The sequence below is a fragment of the Cavia porcellus genome, unplaced genomic scaffold (assembly GCF_034190915.1).
Source record: "Cavia porcellus strain 051 isolate PalLab524CR breed Dunkin Hartley unplaced genomic scaffold, mCavPor4.1 scaffold_2, whole genome shotgun sequence".
NCBI lineage: Eukaryota > Metazoa > Chordata > Mammalia > Rodentia > Caviidae > Cavia > Cavia porcellus.
This window is the reverse complement of record NW_026947485.1, coordinates 12,405,665-12,426,077: the sequence shown is the minus strand read 5'-3', so window position 1 is coordinate 12,426,077 and position 20,413 is coordinate 12,405,665. Positions and strand designations below refer to the sequence as shown.

Here is a 20,413-nt window from a genome sequence, read left to right as displayed (position 1 = left end):
CAAGGGCTTAGTTTTGACAGTTCCCTAACGCGCACCTAATTGCTTAGTTCCCCTAATCATGCCCAATCTGTGATTATGCAAGTCACAAAGTACAAACAGTGAAGACCTGAAATCAAAGGGTCTGAATCAGTCCCTGAGTACCTTATGCTGTGGACATGTTGTTTAAACCTACCGAGTCTCAGGTCCTTGGCTGCCACATGGGGACGACGTACTCTTCTCACAGAACTAAGTGAGGTAATTACACGTGTAAGGAATCAGTGTCTGCACACACAGCAGGTGCTGCACCTGTGCCGCGAGAACCAAATCTGCCATGCTCCTGCCACCACATGTGCTGTCCCGCTGCACCTTAATGGTGTCAGACAGTCACCCCAAGCCAACCGAGGGAGGCCCTGGCGGAGCACTTCCTAATCCCCTCAGGGTAAGCCTTTCTTCCACTGCCTGACCTCTTTCCATGACATAATTTTTTCCAAATCATATGCTCAGTGGGCCTGCTTGGCTTCAGGTCAGTGACATGACCATGAGAAAACACTACCAGGAGCCCGAAGGGGAGACAGTGGCTGAAAAGAAGAGGCGGAAGGCTGGGCCTCGAAAGACCAAGGAGCCCACAGGGAGAGTGGCTGCCAGCCTGCACATTTGGCAAATGTGTCACTACTCCAGCTACAGGGGAAAGCAGCCTTGAAAAAGCAGCCAAGGGAAAAAGAAAAAGATCTGATTGTGTTGATTCCCCCTTCCCTACATCCTATCCTGCTTTTCTTCCCGGCATTACACTTTCAAATACAACCGCAAAGCCCCGTTACTTAACAGCAGGGGTAGGAAACAGCGACAGAGAGGCAGAGAGGATCTGTGGCTCTGTGAGCAGAGCAGTTACTGGTGTGCTGAGCAATGAGAAAGCCCAGGAACTCAAATTCAGAGGACAGAAGAGTCTTTCTTGTTATGGGCTAAACAGATGCATGCGAATGTGCATGCGAACGTGCATGCGCACACACACACACACACACACACACACACACACACACAGAACCATGATGACAGAAGAGGAAAAGAGAAGCCAGGCCATGCTGAATGAGGACTGGACACATTGAGAGCTGCAGGATAAGGATCAGTTGCACAAGGAGAAGGGCAGGTTGTGGCTGGCTCTGGTAGAGAATGAGGGCTCCCTCGCTGAGTGAATACTAGCACCCTGATGGAACAGAAAGAGGCTGCACATTTTTACCAGGGAGGAAGTAGAAAGCAGCAGGTGGAGTCATGGGTTTTGACTGTCCAAGGAGACGCTGTCACTGGGGACCAGGTGACCGTGCATATGGTCCCGATCCCGAATAGGATGAAAGGAAGCTCCCAACGGCAGCCTGATGGAGGGGTGCAGTAGCTGGATCAAGAGGTGGCGTGTCACTGCCTCCCTTTGTTTCTCTTCCTTTCAAGGAGTACTGCCTTGCTGTCCCCCAATCTCTCCACACCGCCCTTTCCTTCTCCTTCTCAGGTCTGTTACTATCATTAGAGCTCTTTCTGTGCCACCAAGGGAGATCAGGTAACAAAGGCCTTTCTTGTGGCTTCTTTAGAATGATACAGGCTTGGACGTGTTATCCCTTCAGCAAATATTTTCTGGGAGCCAGACCGAGAGGTAGGTACTAGGCTAGGGGGGCAGAGCTGCACGACACAAAACAGATGCCAGCTCTTGCAGAGGAGTTTACAGTCCTCGAGGCCAGGCAGATGAAGCGGCTGACTGAGGCAACCAAGTGGTTTGTCAGAGATGGAACAAGATTAAAGCCGAAAGGGAGAGGCCAGAGACCCGCTCTTAAGAGGAGAGGGCTAGGCAGGGCGACTTAGGGCCGCAGAAGCGAGTTCCCCAAAATAATGAATGAGGGGGGGTAGGGATTTAGCTCAGTGGCACCAGCGCCTGCAGTTGTGAGTTCGATCCCCAGTACCGATAAAAAAAAAAAAAAAAAATGAATGGGATGTAGATTCACAGGAAGGGCGCGCGCTGCAGGCCACCTCTAACTCAGTATGTATTCTAAGCCTAAGAGATCTATGAAATACATTTTTCTGTATCCGTTTATAACTACTCACTCTGTTATGATGAAAACCGTAATTCAAGTAGTCACACAGCATTTTTTAATCTTTAAATTCCTCCCAGATTTATGATTCGCTACCAAAAGGCTGATCGTATAATATAGCTTTTAGAATTGACTTGATTAGAAGAATCATTTAAGATACTTCAGAAAATAACCTCCAGGCCCCTCTGGAAAGGGTGACTGAACAGGTTTGGGGTGGGATCTAGGAAACTGGGTTAAAACAGATCTCATAATTCTTTTTTTTTTTTTTTTTTTTTTTTTTGTCTTTTTCCTTTTTATCGGTACCAGGGATCGAACTCACGACCGCCTGCTTGCAAGGCAGGTGCTTATGCCGCTGAGCTAAATCCCCAGGCCTGATCTCATAATTCTTAAGTCGCCCCTCTTTTTTTTTTGGTCTTTTTCGTTTTTATCGGTACCGGGGATCGAACTCACGACTGCCTGCTTGCAAGGCAGGCGCTTATTCCGCTGAGCTAAACCCCCAGCCCCTAGATCTCATAATTCTTGCAAAAATAAAAATAAATAAGCTTGAGAAATGGTAGTGTGGAACTTAAGTACCATGCAGCCGGCCGTCGTTTTTCAAATGTTTTAGGACTGATGTTAGAACTGTAAGGTTTATCAGATAGAAGGTAGTTGGTCTCCTGTGCAATGAGCACTAGGAGTGAGCTGCCTGAGACATTTCTATTAAGAACATGAAAAACAAAGACCAGTACTGGTCCCTCCGCTGTAGGAGGGAGAGAAAACTAGTACGCCCTGGTGAAGAGTGAGTCTCATCGCTAAGACTATCAGTTCATCTTACCAGTGACCTTCCCTGTTAACCCCGTATGACGACATTATAATGCAAGGCACTTTTCCACTCTGGGCATTGCATGAGGGCTCTCCCTGGCAGTTCACAAGCTTGAATTGAAATTTCGGCTGCTACATTACCTCTGTGCTATAGGAGAATTTCCTCAGGACCACACAGTTAGACTGACAGAGATGGGACCTTGGTCTTTGGTACTTCTGATCCATCAAACTACTAAATATATGAAAACCCCCAAACTGCAGATAATGCAAATACAGGTACAAAAGACATCATTATTATTTCATCTAAAAGCTGAAGAATTTGGGCCAGATGCCTGTGATTCCTTAAGCAGATTGTTCACGGTGCAATAAGTGTTACTAATCACGGGTGCATATATGGTATATTATAATTATACATTTGAGTTTGAATTAGAGCTCACAGGAGCTGCTTTTAAGCAACTGGCTTGAACTTTATCTACACACATACTGTTTGTAATATGCTTTGCACAAATGGGCACTTAGGGTCACATGCAGATGAGACTACTGACAGCCTAGTAAAGTGAAGCTTATAATGAAAGATTCCACTAGGCAGCAAGGACTGTCTTCATATATTAGTATTATTAAGAGGAACACCATACTCACCCACTTGGGATGGATTTAACAATTCCAGCATTGTAATTTTTTTCCAAGTTGGCTCCATATGAAATGGCAGTGGCAATTATTGTCTGAATAAAATAAAGAATATATAAAATAAACTCCACTGGGGCTTTTTGGTGCTTTATTTATGGTGTTGGGGATTAAACTAGTGCTTCATGAAAGGTAGGCAAGCACCCTACAACTGAGCCACACACCCCCAACCCAGCTCCACTGGTTTAATAATTCCTGCTTGTCTACTTTATTCTTCCTGAATCGTCCAACTACGGATTCTACTTACCACAATTACTTCTATAGGAATAGGGACTGGGATTTTGTGTTTAAATCGATCATTTAATTCCTTAACTGCCATACAGATGACGATGGTAAGTAATCCAGCAATGAAATCTGCAAGGTTGGTGTTACCGATATTTTGGAAAATCTCAATCAGCGTCTGTAAAGAAGAAATAATTTGATACACGTCCTGCTATGCAGACTTGCACACATAGTCAACTCCTCCACGAATCTTCCCACGGGAAAAATCGTATCTGCATCAAACAACGCGGAAGAGTTTACCGTAAAATCCCAATACAGAGATGAGTAAGCATATGGAGTCCCTGCACTACATAATACATATACAGCGCCACTACCGATGGTTTACGTAGAGAGGTAAAAGTAGGAGTGACTTGCTTTTCTGTATTTTTATAATAAAAATGAGCTTTTCAGAGAAAGAAGTCATAATATGTTGTCTTTTACTTGCAGAAAAGCTTTAGAAGTCTGCATCTTAAAATGGCTTTTATAGATGCTATTAAAGTGGCCTTTCATCATTTGGGTAGGGTATTGTTGAAACTAAAACCAGACAAACCAAAAAGTCTTAATCAGTTTTTTAGTTTGGATTAGCTACCATCTTAAATAATGCACTTCCCTATATTTGAATGAGACATAAAATAAGATAAGACTTCATCAAAATTTTTTTTGTCTTTTTGAGATAGGGTCTCACTATGCAGTTCAGGCTGCAGTTGGGTTCACTTTGTAGCCCAGGCTGGTCTCGAACTTGCAATGATCCTCCTGCTTCAGTCTCTTGAGGACTGCGATTACAGGGGTGTGCCACTACCCCTGGTCTAATAAAATATTTTATATGTAGATAATATAGCTAGAAGGACACTGATCCATTCTTGGTGGCAAAGAAAAACTATTAAATCGATATCTAGGCCAAGCACAAATCTTTACATTAGTTTAGACTTAACATAATAACTAAAAGTAATTCTTTCCAAGTACAGAGAGAGCCAGCTCAAGGGAAGCCAGTTTTGTTTTGCAAATATGAGATTTCCAGAAATGAAGGGTGGCCTTGAGAGAAATTGGCAAGGGGGAATCTCAGGGACAAATATGAATCTTTGTTATTGTACAGTATTAACCTCTATCCTGTGTAAGTTGTGACGGAAGAAGGTGGACTGCAATTCTTTAGATAAATGATCTTCTAGTTGCTTTTCTTAAAGAACATAAAGGAATAGAGCATCTTATAGTTTATAACATGTATTAAGTTTATTTTTACCAGTAAGTAAAATCCTTAAAATACTTATAGTGATAATCTGGTAACAATTATATAACATACATCAGATAATCTAGATATCATTTTCCAGCAACCTTAATTCTCTGGAATATATTCAGAAGGAAGGGGATGCAGAGATACCATACAAGTGCCTGGACATTTGCTTTGTAGGAAGTCTTTTGGGATTTTACTCAAAGTATATTTTTGCTTTTACTTTACAACCAATGCTAACAAGTGAACTTCCTCTGTGTTCCAGGCCCTGCCAATTGTTAGAGGCAGACACACTGACAGGAACAAGGTGGAAAGGAGAAGGAGAAAACTGCCATGAGAAGACACCACGGCAAGAATGTTGGGCATCTAACACGGGGGCCCACCACGCTACTGCTGCGGGGGAGGGGGGGTGCCGTGGCTTTGAGGCCCATTGTATAATGAACGTTCCAAGGAGAATCTTCATTAATTTGTGGGCTATGTATAATGTTTTGATTAATTAAACTTTATAGCTCAAGATGGAAAAAAAATCAAAACTTAAAAAAAAAACCATTTGGACTAATCCCAATCATAAAAACAAATTTCACTTGACATAAATCACTACAGGATTTCCGTTTAATCTATGAAAGTCACTTAGACCTTTGAATAAAAAGCTGCAAAATTATCGGTTAATGCAACACAGTTGCGTTAATCAAGCCGATGGGCACACGTGTTAGTTATCTATGTGCAGAATAACTATTCCACATTTCTTATGAAAAGATCTATGTAGAAGGTTTAATGTATACAGAAATAAAACCAGATAAACCAAAATACACTGTACTCAAAGATAAGACTCTAAAAATACACTGAACAGTAATTCAAATTTAATTTATTATCAAAATAGTAAAATCTGAATAATATGATTCTATATTGCAGTTCAGTACTCTAAACATAGTTCAATTCATGATAGTGAGGTTTTCAGTAATGAATAATACTTTACTGTATTTTCTATCATGTTGGAATTTCACAATTATTTTATTTAGAAAATTATTCTTTTTCTCTTTATTATACTATATTATAAAATAATATGTAATAATATATTATACATTATCATAATATAATTAAAATAATATATTATTAAATGTATATTATTAATAATACATTGTTTAACTATATTATTAAATATACTAAATATATTGAATATATGTAATATAAATACATAATAAAATAATATATAAGTAAAATATATAATTATTGTTTATTTTGTGTATTAATTTTAAAATTAAATATATAATTAAATAATATATAATATATTAGTTATTTTATTATATATATTTTATATTAATACAAAATAATAAAATATTATAAAATATAATATATAACATAACTATATTATATTATACTATATTGCTATATTATACTTTATTACAGCCATTTTCAAGCATACAGCAAAGTTTGAAGAGTTTTGTAGCAAACTTCTCTATTCATATTATCTAGACTCTACCATTTTCCTTTTACTGTCTTGCTTTATCATATATCTATGTCTTAGACAATTATTTTTGCCAACCATTACCTGAGTTTATGAAGCCATAAAGAGAAAATTGTGCCTAGTATTATACAAAGTATGATCAAAATATATGGAGAATGTTTAAAAATGATTACAATAAGACATAGGTCTGGCACCATGTGACTTCCAGCTCTTCCCCAAAGTCAAAATGACCATGAAAGGTAAAAGTTTTACGTCAATTCAGGACATCAAGGCAGCCACAATAACACCACTAATGCCGCTCGTGACAGAGGCCTCGCAGAACTGCTTCAGAAACTGGCAAGAACGAGGGAAATAGTGTGTTCAGTGAGTGGGAGTGTTTTGAGCGGGATTAATGCCCATTCACCTTTTAATGCAATTTTAGAAAAAAACTTAAACACTCACCGTATTCTTCAAGCACAGCTCATACATGAGGAAATTTACTGGTTAGCTTTTGGAGCTGAATTTATTTTAGTTTATCTTGTCTCCACAAAGGTAACAAACCCTCTCAGGCATTTCTTGCTATCAGATATGATATATATGCATGTTGCCCCTTGAAGTGGCATTTGCTTATAATGATGTAAATTTAACATATCAAACTAAGTTCAAAGTTACAAGTCTGACCAAGCTAATCTCCAATGTACTCACTTAGGGGCAGAACTTTTCAGTGCTATCTTTTCATTCATTCGTGGAAGATATGGGGCGGGCTCCATCAGTTTAGAAAGCAAGCAAAGAGGACATCCCTTGTCTACAGAGACAAACCTCAAAAAGTGAACTGTAGGAAAACAACCACCCTTAATAGAAGAACTGTCAGATTTACTTAAATAATGGAGTACTACATGGTAGCATCCAGAGTATTAATTTTAAATTACTGCTAACATTCTGTCATTGTGTCTTCTCTATACTAAAGCCAGCATCTCTGACATTTATGAATTAAAGTTTCCTTTCTTTCTCTCTTGATACTGTGGCTTCTCCTACGATCCTTTATATTCATTGATTCCGTTCATCTGTACCTCTTTGGAGGAGGGGGTTAGGACAAATCAAAGTACAGCCTTACAACAAAAATAATGTTATAAGCTGTAAATGATGCTGTAATAAATTAACTACATTCTAGACAAAATATTTTACAATCTTTCTTGGTGGAGTTCCCCACTGATCTCATTTATTGAAGGATTCTTTCATAAATGATTGCAATAGTAATGCCACACACAAAACTCTTTCAGGGACCAACTGGCTCTTTCAACCCTTACGCAATCATTTACAGAGCTGTCTATTCTTTCTTTTCACAACAGGAACTTATATTTACTACCACTCGGAATAACTGAAATACCTTTATGGAACTTGGCTAGCATGTGAGGAATTCCTTCCAAAAGTCTAGGACAGTAGGTTCATCAGTGAAAACAAATACACCACTGTGGTGTAATACAGGGTATTGATAGCAATGGAATCTTGGGGTGGGGGCAGTAGGCACGGGTACCTGTACTTTCTGCCCAGTTTTTCCATGAGTGTAAAATCTCTCTAAGAAATTAAGTCCACTAAGAAAGCCTATGGTGCACGCTAAATGGAAACCAGATTAATAATATTCAACAAGAACTAAATCACATAATAATTGGTTTGAAAACTATTTTTTGACCTCGATCTGGTGGTTCTTGGTCTCTTTTGCCCCTGTCAAATTTGAATCATTTGCAGCACGTTTCTTCTTAAACACAGTCTTAGGAAACCAGAAGAACCATTTCCCCTGTTCTACAGAGGTCCAGCAATGACTAGCATCCCAGATCTAGTACTGGTCCAGACCTCCTATGATCTGAGGAGCTGCAGGCCTAGAATGTTTGCACAAGGCGGTGAGCACACTCAGTAAGGAATGCGTTCAGGGAGTTGACAGGGAGAAAACAGTGCTGGCACATGAGAAGATATTCAGTAAGTATTTATTAACTAGGTGAACTGAGTGAACAACAATGAAAGAATAAACGAACAGTTGATGGAGAAAATACGAATGCAATTAAAAGCAAGATGTGTCAGGGGCTACAAAACTGACCGCGCCATCAGAATAAGGAAGTCTACAGACCTCAAAAAGATCTGAGAACCTAGGAAGAGAGAAAAGCAATAATAACTAAAATAATGCTGAATCTAAAAATGCCTGTGTTAATGTGTTCCGGGTCTCTGGGCAGTAAACAGTAAGCTCATGAGGGCTGTTCACCCATGAGAATAAAAGCAGTAACAGTAAACTGGGTTCTTACTCTGTGCCATATATTGTGCTTAGTGATTTACACAAATTTTCTCTTTTTAATCCTCACAACTCCAAGAAGTAGCTACCATTATTAATCCTACTTTAGAATTAAGGACAAAAAGCCTTAGGGATGTTAACTGTAACAAGCCCAAGGTCACAAGGCAGTAGGTGGTGGAGCCAAGACTAGCTCAAGTCTGCTGAAGTTCAAAATCAGTCCAATCTTAATCACTATGTTATGCTCCTCGTCTATTTCCACTGCTTAGAGCAGAGCCTGTGGGCATACAGCAAAATTTACTGAATGAATAGAATAATGTGGACTTGTGGCAATTTGATATGTATACATGGTCTTACATTGTTTTAGAAACTAATAGGTGAGTAATGGAATCAAACTCCATTCTATTTTTTTTTAAACTCTTTTTTTTTTTTGTCTTTTTCGTTTTTTATCGGTACCAGGGATCGAACTCACGACTGCCTGCTTGCAAGGCAGGCGCTTATGCCGCTGAGCTAAATCCCCAGCCCCTCAAACTCCATTCTTAATCTCCATTATTAATGTTGGTGTATTGTTTGTTTCTTTGTTTCTTTTGAGACAAGATCTTGCTATGCAGTCTAGACTGGCCTTGAACTCACTATGTAGCTCAGGCTGGACTTCAACTGGAGGTGATCCTCCTGCATCAGCCTCCTGAGTGCTTGCATTGTGTGCCATCATGCCCAGCAGTGCATTATGTTTTCAGAGCATCATTTCCCCTAAGCTAAAGTGACATCGTGTTACTATTATCACCATTTTTCAAGCATCAGTAACACATTTTGTATATAGTTAGATTTAAGGACTCCTCATATTGAATTAGTGTGCTCTATAGCCTTCTTTTGCATGTTAAATCATCTCAATCTAATATTCCTTTTCATTTATAATTGCAGAGATGTACACATTATACATTTTATGGACCTTTACATTTCCAATCATTTCATTTAGAAAGAAAGAAAGAAAGAAAGAAAGAAAGAAAGAAAGAAAGACCTAAAATAATAGTTTCAAAATAATAACATTTTGGGGGGGCGGATTCCAGGAATTGAACTCAGGACCTCATGCCTGTACCATTAAGCTAAATTCCCAGCCTCCCAAAATAATAACTTTTTTAGTATTTGCTATGTGCCAGGCCCTAGACCAAGAGCTCCTTATCTGTTCTTGTTTAACAATCCAGCAAAGTAGATGGTATTAATAACCCCATTCTGCAGAGTAGGAAACTGAGGCACGGTGATTTGCTCAGATAGCTCGTAAATAGCAGTGTTGAAATTTGAATTCAGTCTACCCAACCCTAAGGCTGAAATCCAGCCACTAGCCTACACAATGTGTCCAAAGTCACTTAGCTGATCAAAGACAAAGCCAAGACCAATGCCAAGTCTACTGCATCCTAAGCTTGTCTCTGTTCCATTTTATCACTTTGTTTTTATTCATTTTTTAAGTGCAGGAATGTTTCTGAAACCATTTTGACTAGTGGAGAATAATGAGTTGCAGAATCTGCCTTTTTCCATGTTACTTCTGATTCTATTGCTTCTTTCGGAGAAGAGTGTTTCTTGACTGGCTCCCCAAGTGAGACTGGGGAACACAGATTCTCCAGGCTCAAGCTTAAAAGAGTAAGAACACTGCCCCACCCCGGCTCCAGGAGCAACACTTACATAGATAATAGACAGGACTCCATTATGGTTTCTGGTTGAAACGTTGAGGACAATCTTTAGCTGGGAGACCAGCACTTGGAAGGCAGCAGCCGTTGTAAACCCACCAACCAAAGGATCTGCCAGGTACCTCACTATGAATCCAATCTGCAGACTTCCAAATACAAGCTAAGACAAGACGGATGAAAGAAAAACATAAATTTTGGCATGACAGAAAAGCCAACTCTGGTTATGGTAATGAATTAAGCTTAATACCCATTAAAGCACTAATAGCTGGCTTGCAGCACAAAAATACTTGAAAAATCTGTATTTCTTAATGTCCTGTTCTTCTTTCCTCTCCACTACTTTTAAAATTCAAAAGCAAAAATCATGTCACTTATGTGACTTCCCTTCTTTCATCGTCTATTGAATCATTCATGTTCCCTGTTTCTCTCTCTGTCTCTCTCTGACTTCTCTGATGGGAAGTTGAACCTAGACAACCAACCAGTTGAACCAAACTATTTTAGTATCTACCTAAAATAATCTAAGTTGCAAAATAACTGAAGTCCAGGAAATTAATTTCTTTCGCTTTTCTGTGATGTGGTTTAAAATTATTTCAAATAAAAATCACACCAGCCTATATATTACATGTAAGTCTATTACCTGTATGATTCCAACCAAAAGAGTAAGAGTGCTTGCAATCAGTACTCGTTCTGCATCTCTGGCCTCGGTGTTGATGATGGCACCTGCCACGGTTGTATTCAGTGTACTTCCATTACTGCTGGGCGTGATGAAGTGTTCGTCGGGCGCCATGCTTAGAACAACAGATCCCACCATTAAACTGACCACTGGAAAAGGGCCTGAGGAAAGAAATCAGTGCATCCATCATTCCTGTTCTCTGTGTGACCCGCATGTGTAGGACGGGTGGACGGAGGGGTGGGAGTTGTCAGCAAAGGTTTCCTGGCAGAGACAGCATATAAATTTTCATTCTATATAATCTCTTTCATTTCCTGGAGCTTCTGATACCCTGTTCTCTAAGTCCAAGAACCTTGATCAATACCATAGGATCCAAATTAGCAAAGAGAGTATGTAATTTCTCTTTTGCTCTTTGCAAGACAAATGACTGTTTCAGCCAGTCTGCAAGGGCTATGCTTTGAAAAGTTCTAATGTCATGAACAGCTACTTTGAAGAAAATGAGACATTATGACAGCCATTGCTGATTTCCCATCATCTTGTTGTAAAGTCCAATAATGCTTTTATTCTTTGTTTTGATTGGTTTTAGTCAATTTTGCATTATTTAATTTCAATATGTATGAAGGTATGGACAGCTATGTTGAAGAGAACAAGAGACATTAAGATAGCCATTGTGGATTTTCCTATTGTCTGGTTTTGAAGGCCTGTAATGCTTTCATTCTTTTGCTTTGATTGGTTTTATACTACTTTGTCTTGTTTGAATTCATTGTTTGTGAAAATATGGACAACTCTTTTTTTTTTTTTTTTTTTTTGTCTTTTTCCTTTTCATCGGTACCAGGGATCAAACTCACAACTGCCTGCTTGCAAGGCAGGCGCTTATGCCGCTGCGCTAAATCCCCAGCCCCCAGACAACTATTTTGAAGAAAACAAGAGATATTATGGTAGCCACTGTTGATTTCCTGTTGTCTTGTTTTGAAATCCTGTGGTGCTTGCATTATTTTGTTCTGATCTGCTTTTTTCTATTTCTTTTCTTCTCTTTAAAATAAATAAATACATACATAAAAGTTCTAATCTCTTCCAGCAACTGCTGCATACATTACTGATGTTTTTGCTGATAACATGGCTGATGATGGAGGTGATGATCCTATCCTTTGATCATGGTGAGGTTTATGATTAGGAAGACCCAGCACCTGCTAACCTGCAATGTCTAACTGTGGAGAACACCAGAGAAAAATCAGCTACTATATTGCTCACCTAGTCAAGCATTTGATATTGATTGGTCTCCAAGATAAGGAAGTTCTTTCTTTTAATAACCCCATTCTGATCTCTACAGGCAAGGCCAGAGAAGTGGATACTGGGAGAGATACATGGAGGCAGAGGGACACGGGTTAAAGGCAGAGTGAATGATTGTGTTTGTTTTAAGATTATCCAGGTAGACAGGTCTAGTTAATAGATGGATGGAGAAACGAAATTATCTCTGGTATAAATGTCAAAATGGCACAAAATAGCCTTAAAATATTCATATACTAGCACCTCAGCAAAAGAGGACCTAAGGGTTAGGGATATAGCTCAGTGGCACAAGTGCCTGCCTGGCAAGCACAAGATCCTGAGTTTGATTCCTGTTACAAAAAAAGAGGACTTAAAATTTAGAAACGGTAGGTGGAAAAGTAATTTTTAAGCCATCCTAAGAGGCCACACTTGGTTTCTACATTATTTTGGCAAAATTTTGCCAGTCTTCAAATAGTAGTGATTAAGTGTATCCCCTTAGCTAGGCACAGTGACACAGAGGTGCAATTTCAGTTATTTCAGAGGAGTACAAGTTCAAGGCCAGCCTGGGCAGCTTAGTAAGACCTTGAAAGGGCTAAAATAAAATAAAAAATAAATAAAATTAAAAAATGAAGAGGGCTGGAGATGTAGCTCAGTGGTAGACCTCCCATGGGTTTGCTCTCCAGTAACACACGTGTAAACACACACACACACACACACACACACACATACACACACACCCCAAGGACTACTCAATGAACCAATGACTATCTTACTGATTAACATAAACTAGTAAATGCTAAATTCATCTAGTAAAATGGGGGGGTTCAAAGACCTTCTGAGGACTTTTTTTCCGGTCACTTTATATTTTGGGAGAGAACACTTTCTAATATGGAATAAAGTTTATTACATATTAAAAATCACTTATGCTGGGGCTGGGGATTTCGCTCAGTGGCATAAGCACCTGCCTTGCAAGCAGGTGGTCGTGAGTTTGATCCCTGGTACGGATAAAAATGAAAAAAATTGAAAAAAAAAATCACTTATGCTAAACTCTGAAGTAGGCAATATTTTGTAGTCTTTCAGTTTTATCTTTTTCATTAAAGCAAAGTCCTACATAAAGCTAACTAACTACTGTCATTGAATAGGAAAAGTACACAAAGCTGAAGACTGATTTTCCTAGAAAACATCAACAGAGCGATGGAGGCATGCAATCCGTAATTAGGCACTTCAAACATAGGCAAATAGAAAAGTAAAATATGCTTATAATTACCAACTGAGATGTGCTTTGATGTTCCAAAGATAAAGTATGTCAGAATTGGGAAAAAGGCAGAGTAGAGCCCAAATTCAACAGGAACCGCAGCTAACAGAGCATAGGCCATCCCTGAAAGTACAGGAAACATGATTAGGCTCTCAAGCAAAGACTTTGTTTTATTTATACTGCGCAAAGAAAAAACTTCTCTTGGGTGTTCTTGACTTGTGGATTCCACACATCGGCCTGGCCTGGTCGGCTTCTTTATCTTACATACAGACTGTAGCTATGCTAGCATTCAGCCCACATCTAAGTCAGGATAAAGACTGTGTGGCTGTGAGCCTAGAATGTAGCTCAGCAGCACAGCACCTGCCTGGCAAGCACAAGGCCCTGGGTTGAAGGTACAAAAAAAAAAAAATTGCATGGCTGTGTGTTGACTCCACTAATCAGTAAACCAGTTGTCAACTGATCACATCAGCGGTTAAAATAATCAATCAGTGGTTGATTAGAAACCTGGTCAAATTCAGTCTAAAGGCTCCGACCAGTCTTGTACATGCACGGTTTGGTCTGAATTCAGTGTTCGGTTGTGTTCTGAGGCTGAAGGTTATTTTTGCACTTGTCCTTTCTCCATCCCTGTCGAGGAAGAAAAGTTAGCACTTCACTGTGGTCCAAAGGGAAGGAAGAAGGGGTGGGGGGCTGGGATTTAGCTCAGCGGCATAAGTGCCTGCCTTGCAAGCAGGCAGTTGTGAGTTCAATCCCCGGTACCGATAAAAATGAAAAAGACAAAAAAAAAAAAAATAGAAAATGGAAGGGATCTTTTTCTTGTCATTAAGGAGTGAATCCTCCCACTTCTGTCCTAGAACCCATCTGCACTTGACTTTTCCTGAATTTACTTCTAGAAGTTTCTCTCTGCCTCACACACAGCAAAATTTCTTAAATGCAGTTTGTTGTGCTTTCTCACGTTCTCTACCTCTGTGTTTTTTGTGTGTGTGTTTTGATTCCCTCATTCTTCTCATTGTTCTTTCTCTCCAACTTCCTGAGCCCAAATTCCCAGACTCAGTTTCCCCTCTTCATTTCCCGGCTCTAAGCACACCAGCTTTCCTGCCTTCCCCAACCTGCCCTCCTGCCGAGCATTCCTCTCCTTTAGACGTCCCCTCCACACTGGGCCCTGCCTGCTCTCCTCGCCCTTCTCAAGAGCAGTGGCTCCAACTTCTCCGCTTGGCAGCTCCACTTAAATGTCCCACATATACCTCAAACCTCACATGACCGAAGAGAAACCCCCTGGGAAGCTGGTGTTTGCCACAAAGTACATGACATCATCCTTTACCCAGCTGCACGAGCCAACAATCTTAGCGTTGTCTGTGATTTTCATCTGCACCATCAGAATCTAGCAGTGATCCTTGCTGCAAAATATGGTGCTAATCTAGCAGATCTCTCCCTGTCCTGCCTGATCTGCTCCACACTGCCATGCCTGTCCTCAGGGTTGGGTTTCAGAGGACGGAGAGAGGTGATGGAGGTGGTCACAGAGGGAGTGCCTGCCTCATCTCTCCCTACCCGGGGCTTGCCCAACCTTACCTCTTCTCCATCTGCCCTCCTCCTGTGCTCCCACCTGCCAGAATTCTTCCCTTTCCTCCCTGGAAAGTGCTGTGCGCTTTTTGTCCCCAGGGCCTCTGCATCCTCACCTGGCCCACCGTTCTCTTCCCTCATCACATGACTGTCTCATCATTCTGTCTAATTTCACCTCCTCTGCACCGCTTCCTTGACTTTGTATCTAAGCAGACTTTCTCCCCAAATTAACTCCTGCAGTAACATATTTAACCCACCGAAATGAATGTCACAATCTACAACCATTTTTCTATTTATATCCTTATTTAATTCCTATCTCTACCACCAGAAATGGGGTCCGTGAGGTCAGTACTGTACCTGTCCCAGGCAGAAAAACCACTAAATCCCCACGGCTGAATACCCAGCATACCAAACTGTTTGTAAATATTTATGACACAAACAAATGATAAACAAATGTATGAATGAGCTGGATTAACTTCTCAGAAATTCACCATGCAAAGATAACTGTAGAGATGTTTCTGGAAAAACACTTGAGCTGTAAAATAAGGAATTACATACAACGTACAGATGAAGACTGTAGGAATTAGACGTTAGGGTCAAATCTCAGCTCTGCCACTTACAAGTTTTAAGACTTAGGCATGATTTAATAGATTTCTCATCTATTGAAAGACAGATAACACTAGAACTTACCTTGCAGGGATGACGTGAGTTATTAAAGAAGATGCCTGCCAAAACCTTCTCATAACATCTGACGCATATTAAGAAAATTAATCCTAACCCTACTTGTCTATGAAAAGTTGGAAGCCTAGACCTGGAAATACAGTTTTTCACATATATATTCAGTCCTTTTTGCCAAATATTCATGGAGCCATTGACTGTGTGCAGGTGCTTGCTGTGGGGAGCATAGCTGTGAACTGAGCCTTCAGGATTGAGAGTATGCTCCGTCCTATGGGCCACAGAACATCCTTGCTCTGGTGGGAAGCCACCTGGCCTGCTCTGAGCTCAGCAGCCAGATGTTAGCTCTCTATTGATTACTAACCCTAAAACAGTCTACTTTCAAGTCATCCTCCACACACATCCACAGTGATCCACACCCATCACTTGGCAAACTCAGACTTAACCTCCAGGAAAACAGCTTTGACAGCTCCACCCCGTTCCCAGTCCCCAAAGACTGGGCTGAGCACATCTCATGGCCCCTCCTTTAGCAGGCAGTGTTACCCTCTGAGAGCCCATTTCTCCACCGACCATGAGGCTCCTGACAGTAGGTGATGCATCTTAAGTTTGCCAGTATACTTAGTGTCTGGCACGACGTACCAGGTGCTCCATAAAATTACAGAGAATAAGTAGGACTTCTTCTGTTTCCATAGTTTGGAAAGTGTGGGCCATTGGGGGTGGGGTTCAGTGGAGAATCAAGATGGCGAGGATGAGAGACAGAAGAGAATGGCCATTCCACTGCACACCAGCTATGTAACAGATTTCTAAGACGCTCATGGAAATATTATGGGATAAATCCAGTTTCCAAACAAACCCATGTGAGAATATTTTTCAATCCTCAGTTTGGAATTTTAAAAAAAAGCAGAACAGAATAGAAAATCAGAATGCAAGCCAGGGGGTTAGCTCAGTGGCACAATGTCTGCCTGGCAAATGTGAGGTCATGAGTTTGACCACCAGTATGAAAAACAAAAGAAAAAAAATCAGAGTGCACCAGGATAACTTTAGTTATAAGTGCACAGATCACGAAGCAGCCTGTACTTGTTACTGTGCATTGTGGCCAGCCAGTTCAGGCTGCCACTGTTTCCTGGTCTACGCCTCTAGGCTGGAACCACACAGCTAGAGAAGCAACGCATGTTCCAGGAAGAGAACTCCACAGAACAAGAGAAAAGAAATGTGTTCTTCCACCAAAGGGCTCCAGAGGGAAGATGAAAGACTCAAAGGGTGAGCAGGCACTGGGACACAGCATGGCAGTAGGAAGGGGCATTAGGTACGGCTGCAGGAGACAGTAACACTCAGCCCCTTGAGCCAGTCCACCAAACCCTTACCTTGCAGGGTACCCACTAGCCCAGTACTAACTCCCGAAATGATGTCACTGAGCAGCCAGTCCTTGATTCGGTATTTGGGGAGCCAGTCCAGCACCGGCAGGAGACTCTTCACCACGCCAAGGGCTCTCCTTCTTGAACAACTATCAGAAGGCAAAAAAAAGAGGATTACCAATCTGATTTCAGTCTTACCTCATTGCGGATCCCAAAGCTATGAACTGAACTCTGCTGATGTTTATAGTTATTTAGAAAAAGAATAAAAACCTCCTGGAAAATACTAATGCTGAAGTGCTTACCATGTTTGTGCAAAGAATTGTATCTATCCTTTTAAATGCATTGTACTGGGAAACACAGGATTAAGTGTCCCCTCCCCTCTTCCACCTTTTTAATCCTCTGAGAAAATATCCCTACACAAAAACTCATTATCTGGTCCAACTAGAGAATAATCAATGGGGAGTCTCTATGTGGAGATTAATTTACAGACTTCTAACTCAGGCATCACCTTATTCTTCTTAAAGAAAAATAAATACAGTGTGTATTTTGACAATATAAGCTTGGAGGAGCCAGTGTTGAAAAAATCTTAACACAATGAATGTATACCCTGGGGCTTTGCCACATAACAATTTTAAATTCAAATTCAACGACCAAAAACAAAAGAAAAATATCAACAATAAGTAGACATGTTTAACTTATGACATTTATGAGACATTTAGAAATGTTAATGATGTTTGATATTTTGATATTAAGGAATTATTTTTAGGAGGACAGCAGAACGTGGTCCTATTTTTAAGAGTCCCTAGACATATACTAAAGATATGCACAACCCTTATTTAGGAACTTTGCAATTGTGTATTCAACAGATTGTAAATAATCAGGATAATGTGCCTGTATTCATTTGTATAGATTTTTTTGTCTTTGTTTCCTAAACAATTTAACAATTATTTACGCGGCACTTACCTTGTATTAGGTATGATAAATAATGTAAAGATGATTTAAACTGTACAGGAGGAAGCCAGGTGTGAAGTCACAAAAATGTAAACTCAGAACTCTGAGAGGCTGAGGCAGGAGGACTGCAAATCCAAGCCCAGCCAGGGCAATTTAGCAATCCAGTGAGAAACCCGGTCTCAAAATGATAAATGAATGGGTTAGGGATACAACTAGGCTCGAGAAAACCTTGCATTCAATCCCTAGTACTACTAAATAAATAAGTTAACAAACAACACAGAAGGATATGCACATACTAAATGCAAATTCTAAGCCGTTTTCTAAAAAGGACTTGAACTTCCTGGGCGTGGGTACCTGCGGGGGTCCTGGAACCCGACCCCCCTTTTGGCTATTAGGAAAAGACACGACCAGACAAAAAGCTGCACAAGAGATTTGCTTCCAAATAATACTGAGGGCGGCAGGTGGGTGGCGACAGGTGAAAGGAGATGACCGAGTTGATCACCCTTGAAGCTGCCTGAGGAGTGGAAACTTTGTACTGCTGTAATTTGTATGTTTTAAATGTTGAGTAATAAAAGGTTTAAAGAACACCCGGCAATCGGTTGACTGGCCTCTAAGTTCCCCGTGTTTGCGGTTCCTGTTCGGGGTGGCACGCTGGGTGGTCTCCCTCCTTGGGGGTCGCATCGCCGGGGGCGCAGCACCTGGAGCTCAGCGGCTCCTGGTTCGCACACCCGGGCTCTGAATGGATCTCGGCTCGAGAGGTTCGGGAGAGGTGGCTTTACCCATCATTTATTCACCTTCCCCGTCACGGGGGTTAAACCCAGGGTCTCCGCACTGAGCTATATCTCCACTGCTTTTTCCTTTAAGTTTTGAGGCAAGGTGTAGCCAAATTGCTAAAGTGCTCGGGCGAGGCTCGAACCTGCGCACCTCCTGCCTGTTGCTCCGGAGCGCAGGATTCCAGGCGTCGCCACCGTCATCTCCGGAGCCCTTTTCTCTCCTCGCCCCAGCCCGGCTTCAGCAGCGGGCCACCGAGAGCCATTGCGCTCCGGGCTTCCGCGCGCAGGGACAGGGAAGCGCGACCCCGGGACCCGCTCTCCCAGCGCCCCGCGGAGCCTCGCCTGCCCGGGGCCGTCCGGTCCCCCTGCCGCCCGTCCGCGCTACCTGCAGCTCCGGGCCAGGCTGTCCCGCAGCGTGCTGCGCTCCCGCGGCCGCCGCTCGTGCCGCTGCTGGAAGAGGAGCTCGCTGTACACGGGCCGCGCCACGGCGTAGCTGCCCTCGGCGGGCGGCGGCGGCTGCGACCTCGCGCCGGCTGCGGCCATGACTTGCGGAGCGGGGGACAGCGGCGCCGTGAGCCCGGCGCCCCCCGCGGCGGCGCCCCGAGCTCCACCCGCCGCCCGGGCGCTGTCCGCGTCCTGAAATGCGCCGGCCGGGCGCACCGGGACGCGCGCGCCGCGGGTGGCGGGCTGGGGACCCCGGGCTCCCCCTAGGGGGCCGAGGGCGCGGTCGCGCCGCCCGCGAATTCCAGCAGGCCGTCGGGCGCAGCCGTCCGGGGACCGGCGAGCCGGCTCCCCGCCCGCCCCGCCGCCTCCCGCAGGGTCCCGCTGGCCGCGTCCGCCTCGCCGGCACCGACTGTCCCCGGCGGCCGGCTCGCTGCCCACCTGCTGCGGCTGCGCGCGCCTCCCCGGGCCGCGACAGCAGGTCCGCGCCTTTATAGCGCGCGCAGAGAAGGCAGGCAGACGCTTTATTTATGGAGCAACAGGGACACCTCGGTCCAGAGGAAGGACACACCGTCCGCGGTCTTCTCAGCTTCCTACCGGGAAGGAAAGCCTGCCCCTCCCGCCTGCTTTCCCTTCCCGAACCCGGAAGGCCAAGAGTCCCGCTGGCCGTCCCGGCCTCCCCGATGCCCCATCCACCATGGTTAGCCTTAGGGTGGTAGTGGGGGCGCTGTACCTGCTGGGCACCGGGGCAGTGGTGGCCCAGAGCGCTGACCCTGACCAGAGGTCCTGTGCGTCCCGGAGCTGCGCGGTCCGGCGCTGGTGAGCGCTGACCCGGTGGGGGGGTCCTTGGTTGGTCTTGTGTGTGTATTAAGGAGGCTTTGGGTTTGTACAGAGGGTTTTAGGAGTACTCAGTGGGTGTGGTTACAGAGATCATAACTTATTCAGATTTTAGATCTGTCTCTCTTTTTAAACCTTTTTTGAGACAGGGTCTCTATACAGTTCAGATTGGCCTTGCGCTGGTCTCAAACTCGCAACCATCCTCCTGTC

The 20,413-nt window shown here is 42.7% G+C and overlaps 1 protein-coding gene across 2 annotated transcripts in view; it reads right to left on the bottom strand.

Annotated features, from left to right (window-relative positions):
- Slc26a4 (solute carrier family 26 member 4) overlaps positions 1-20,185 on the bottom strand; it is a 44,986-nt gene extending 24,801 nt beyond the window's left edge. Inside the window, exons 1-8 of one of the 2 annotated variants that reach the window (XM_063238321.1) lie at positions 19,808-20,185; positions 19,311-19,471; positions 17,211-17,350; positions 13,627-13,737; positions 11,061-11,257; positions 10,422-10,586; positions 3,784-3,936; positions 3,492-3,574 (exon numbers count right to left, since the gene is read on the bottom strand). In XM_063238321.1, coding sequence (XP_063094391.1) covers positions 3,492-3,574; positions 3,784-3,936; positions 10,422-10,586; positions 11,061-11,257; positions 13,627-13,737; positions 17,211-17,350; positions 19,311-19,468 — 1,007 coding nt within the window. In that variant the 5' untranslated portion in view covers positions 19,469-19,471; positions 19,808-20,185. Of the gene's footprint in view, positions 1-3,491; positions 3,575-3,783; positions 3,937-10,421; positions 10,587-11,060; positions 11,258-13,626; positions 13,738-17,210; positions 17,351-19,310; positions 19,750-19,807 lie in introns of those variants that run through there. The other variant, XM_063238327.1, reaches the window with a different exon arrangement.
- Between the last annotated feature and the right edge of the window lie 228 nt (positions 20,186-20,413).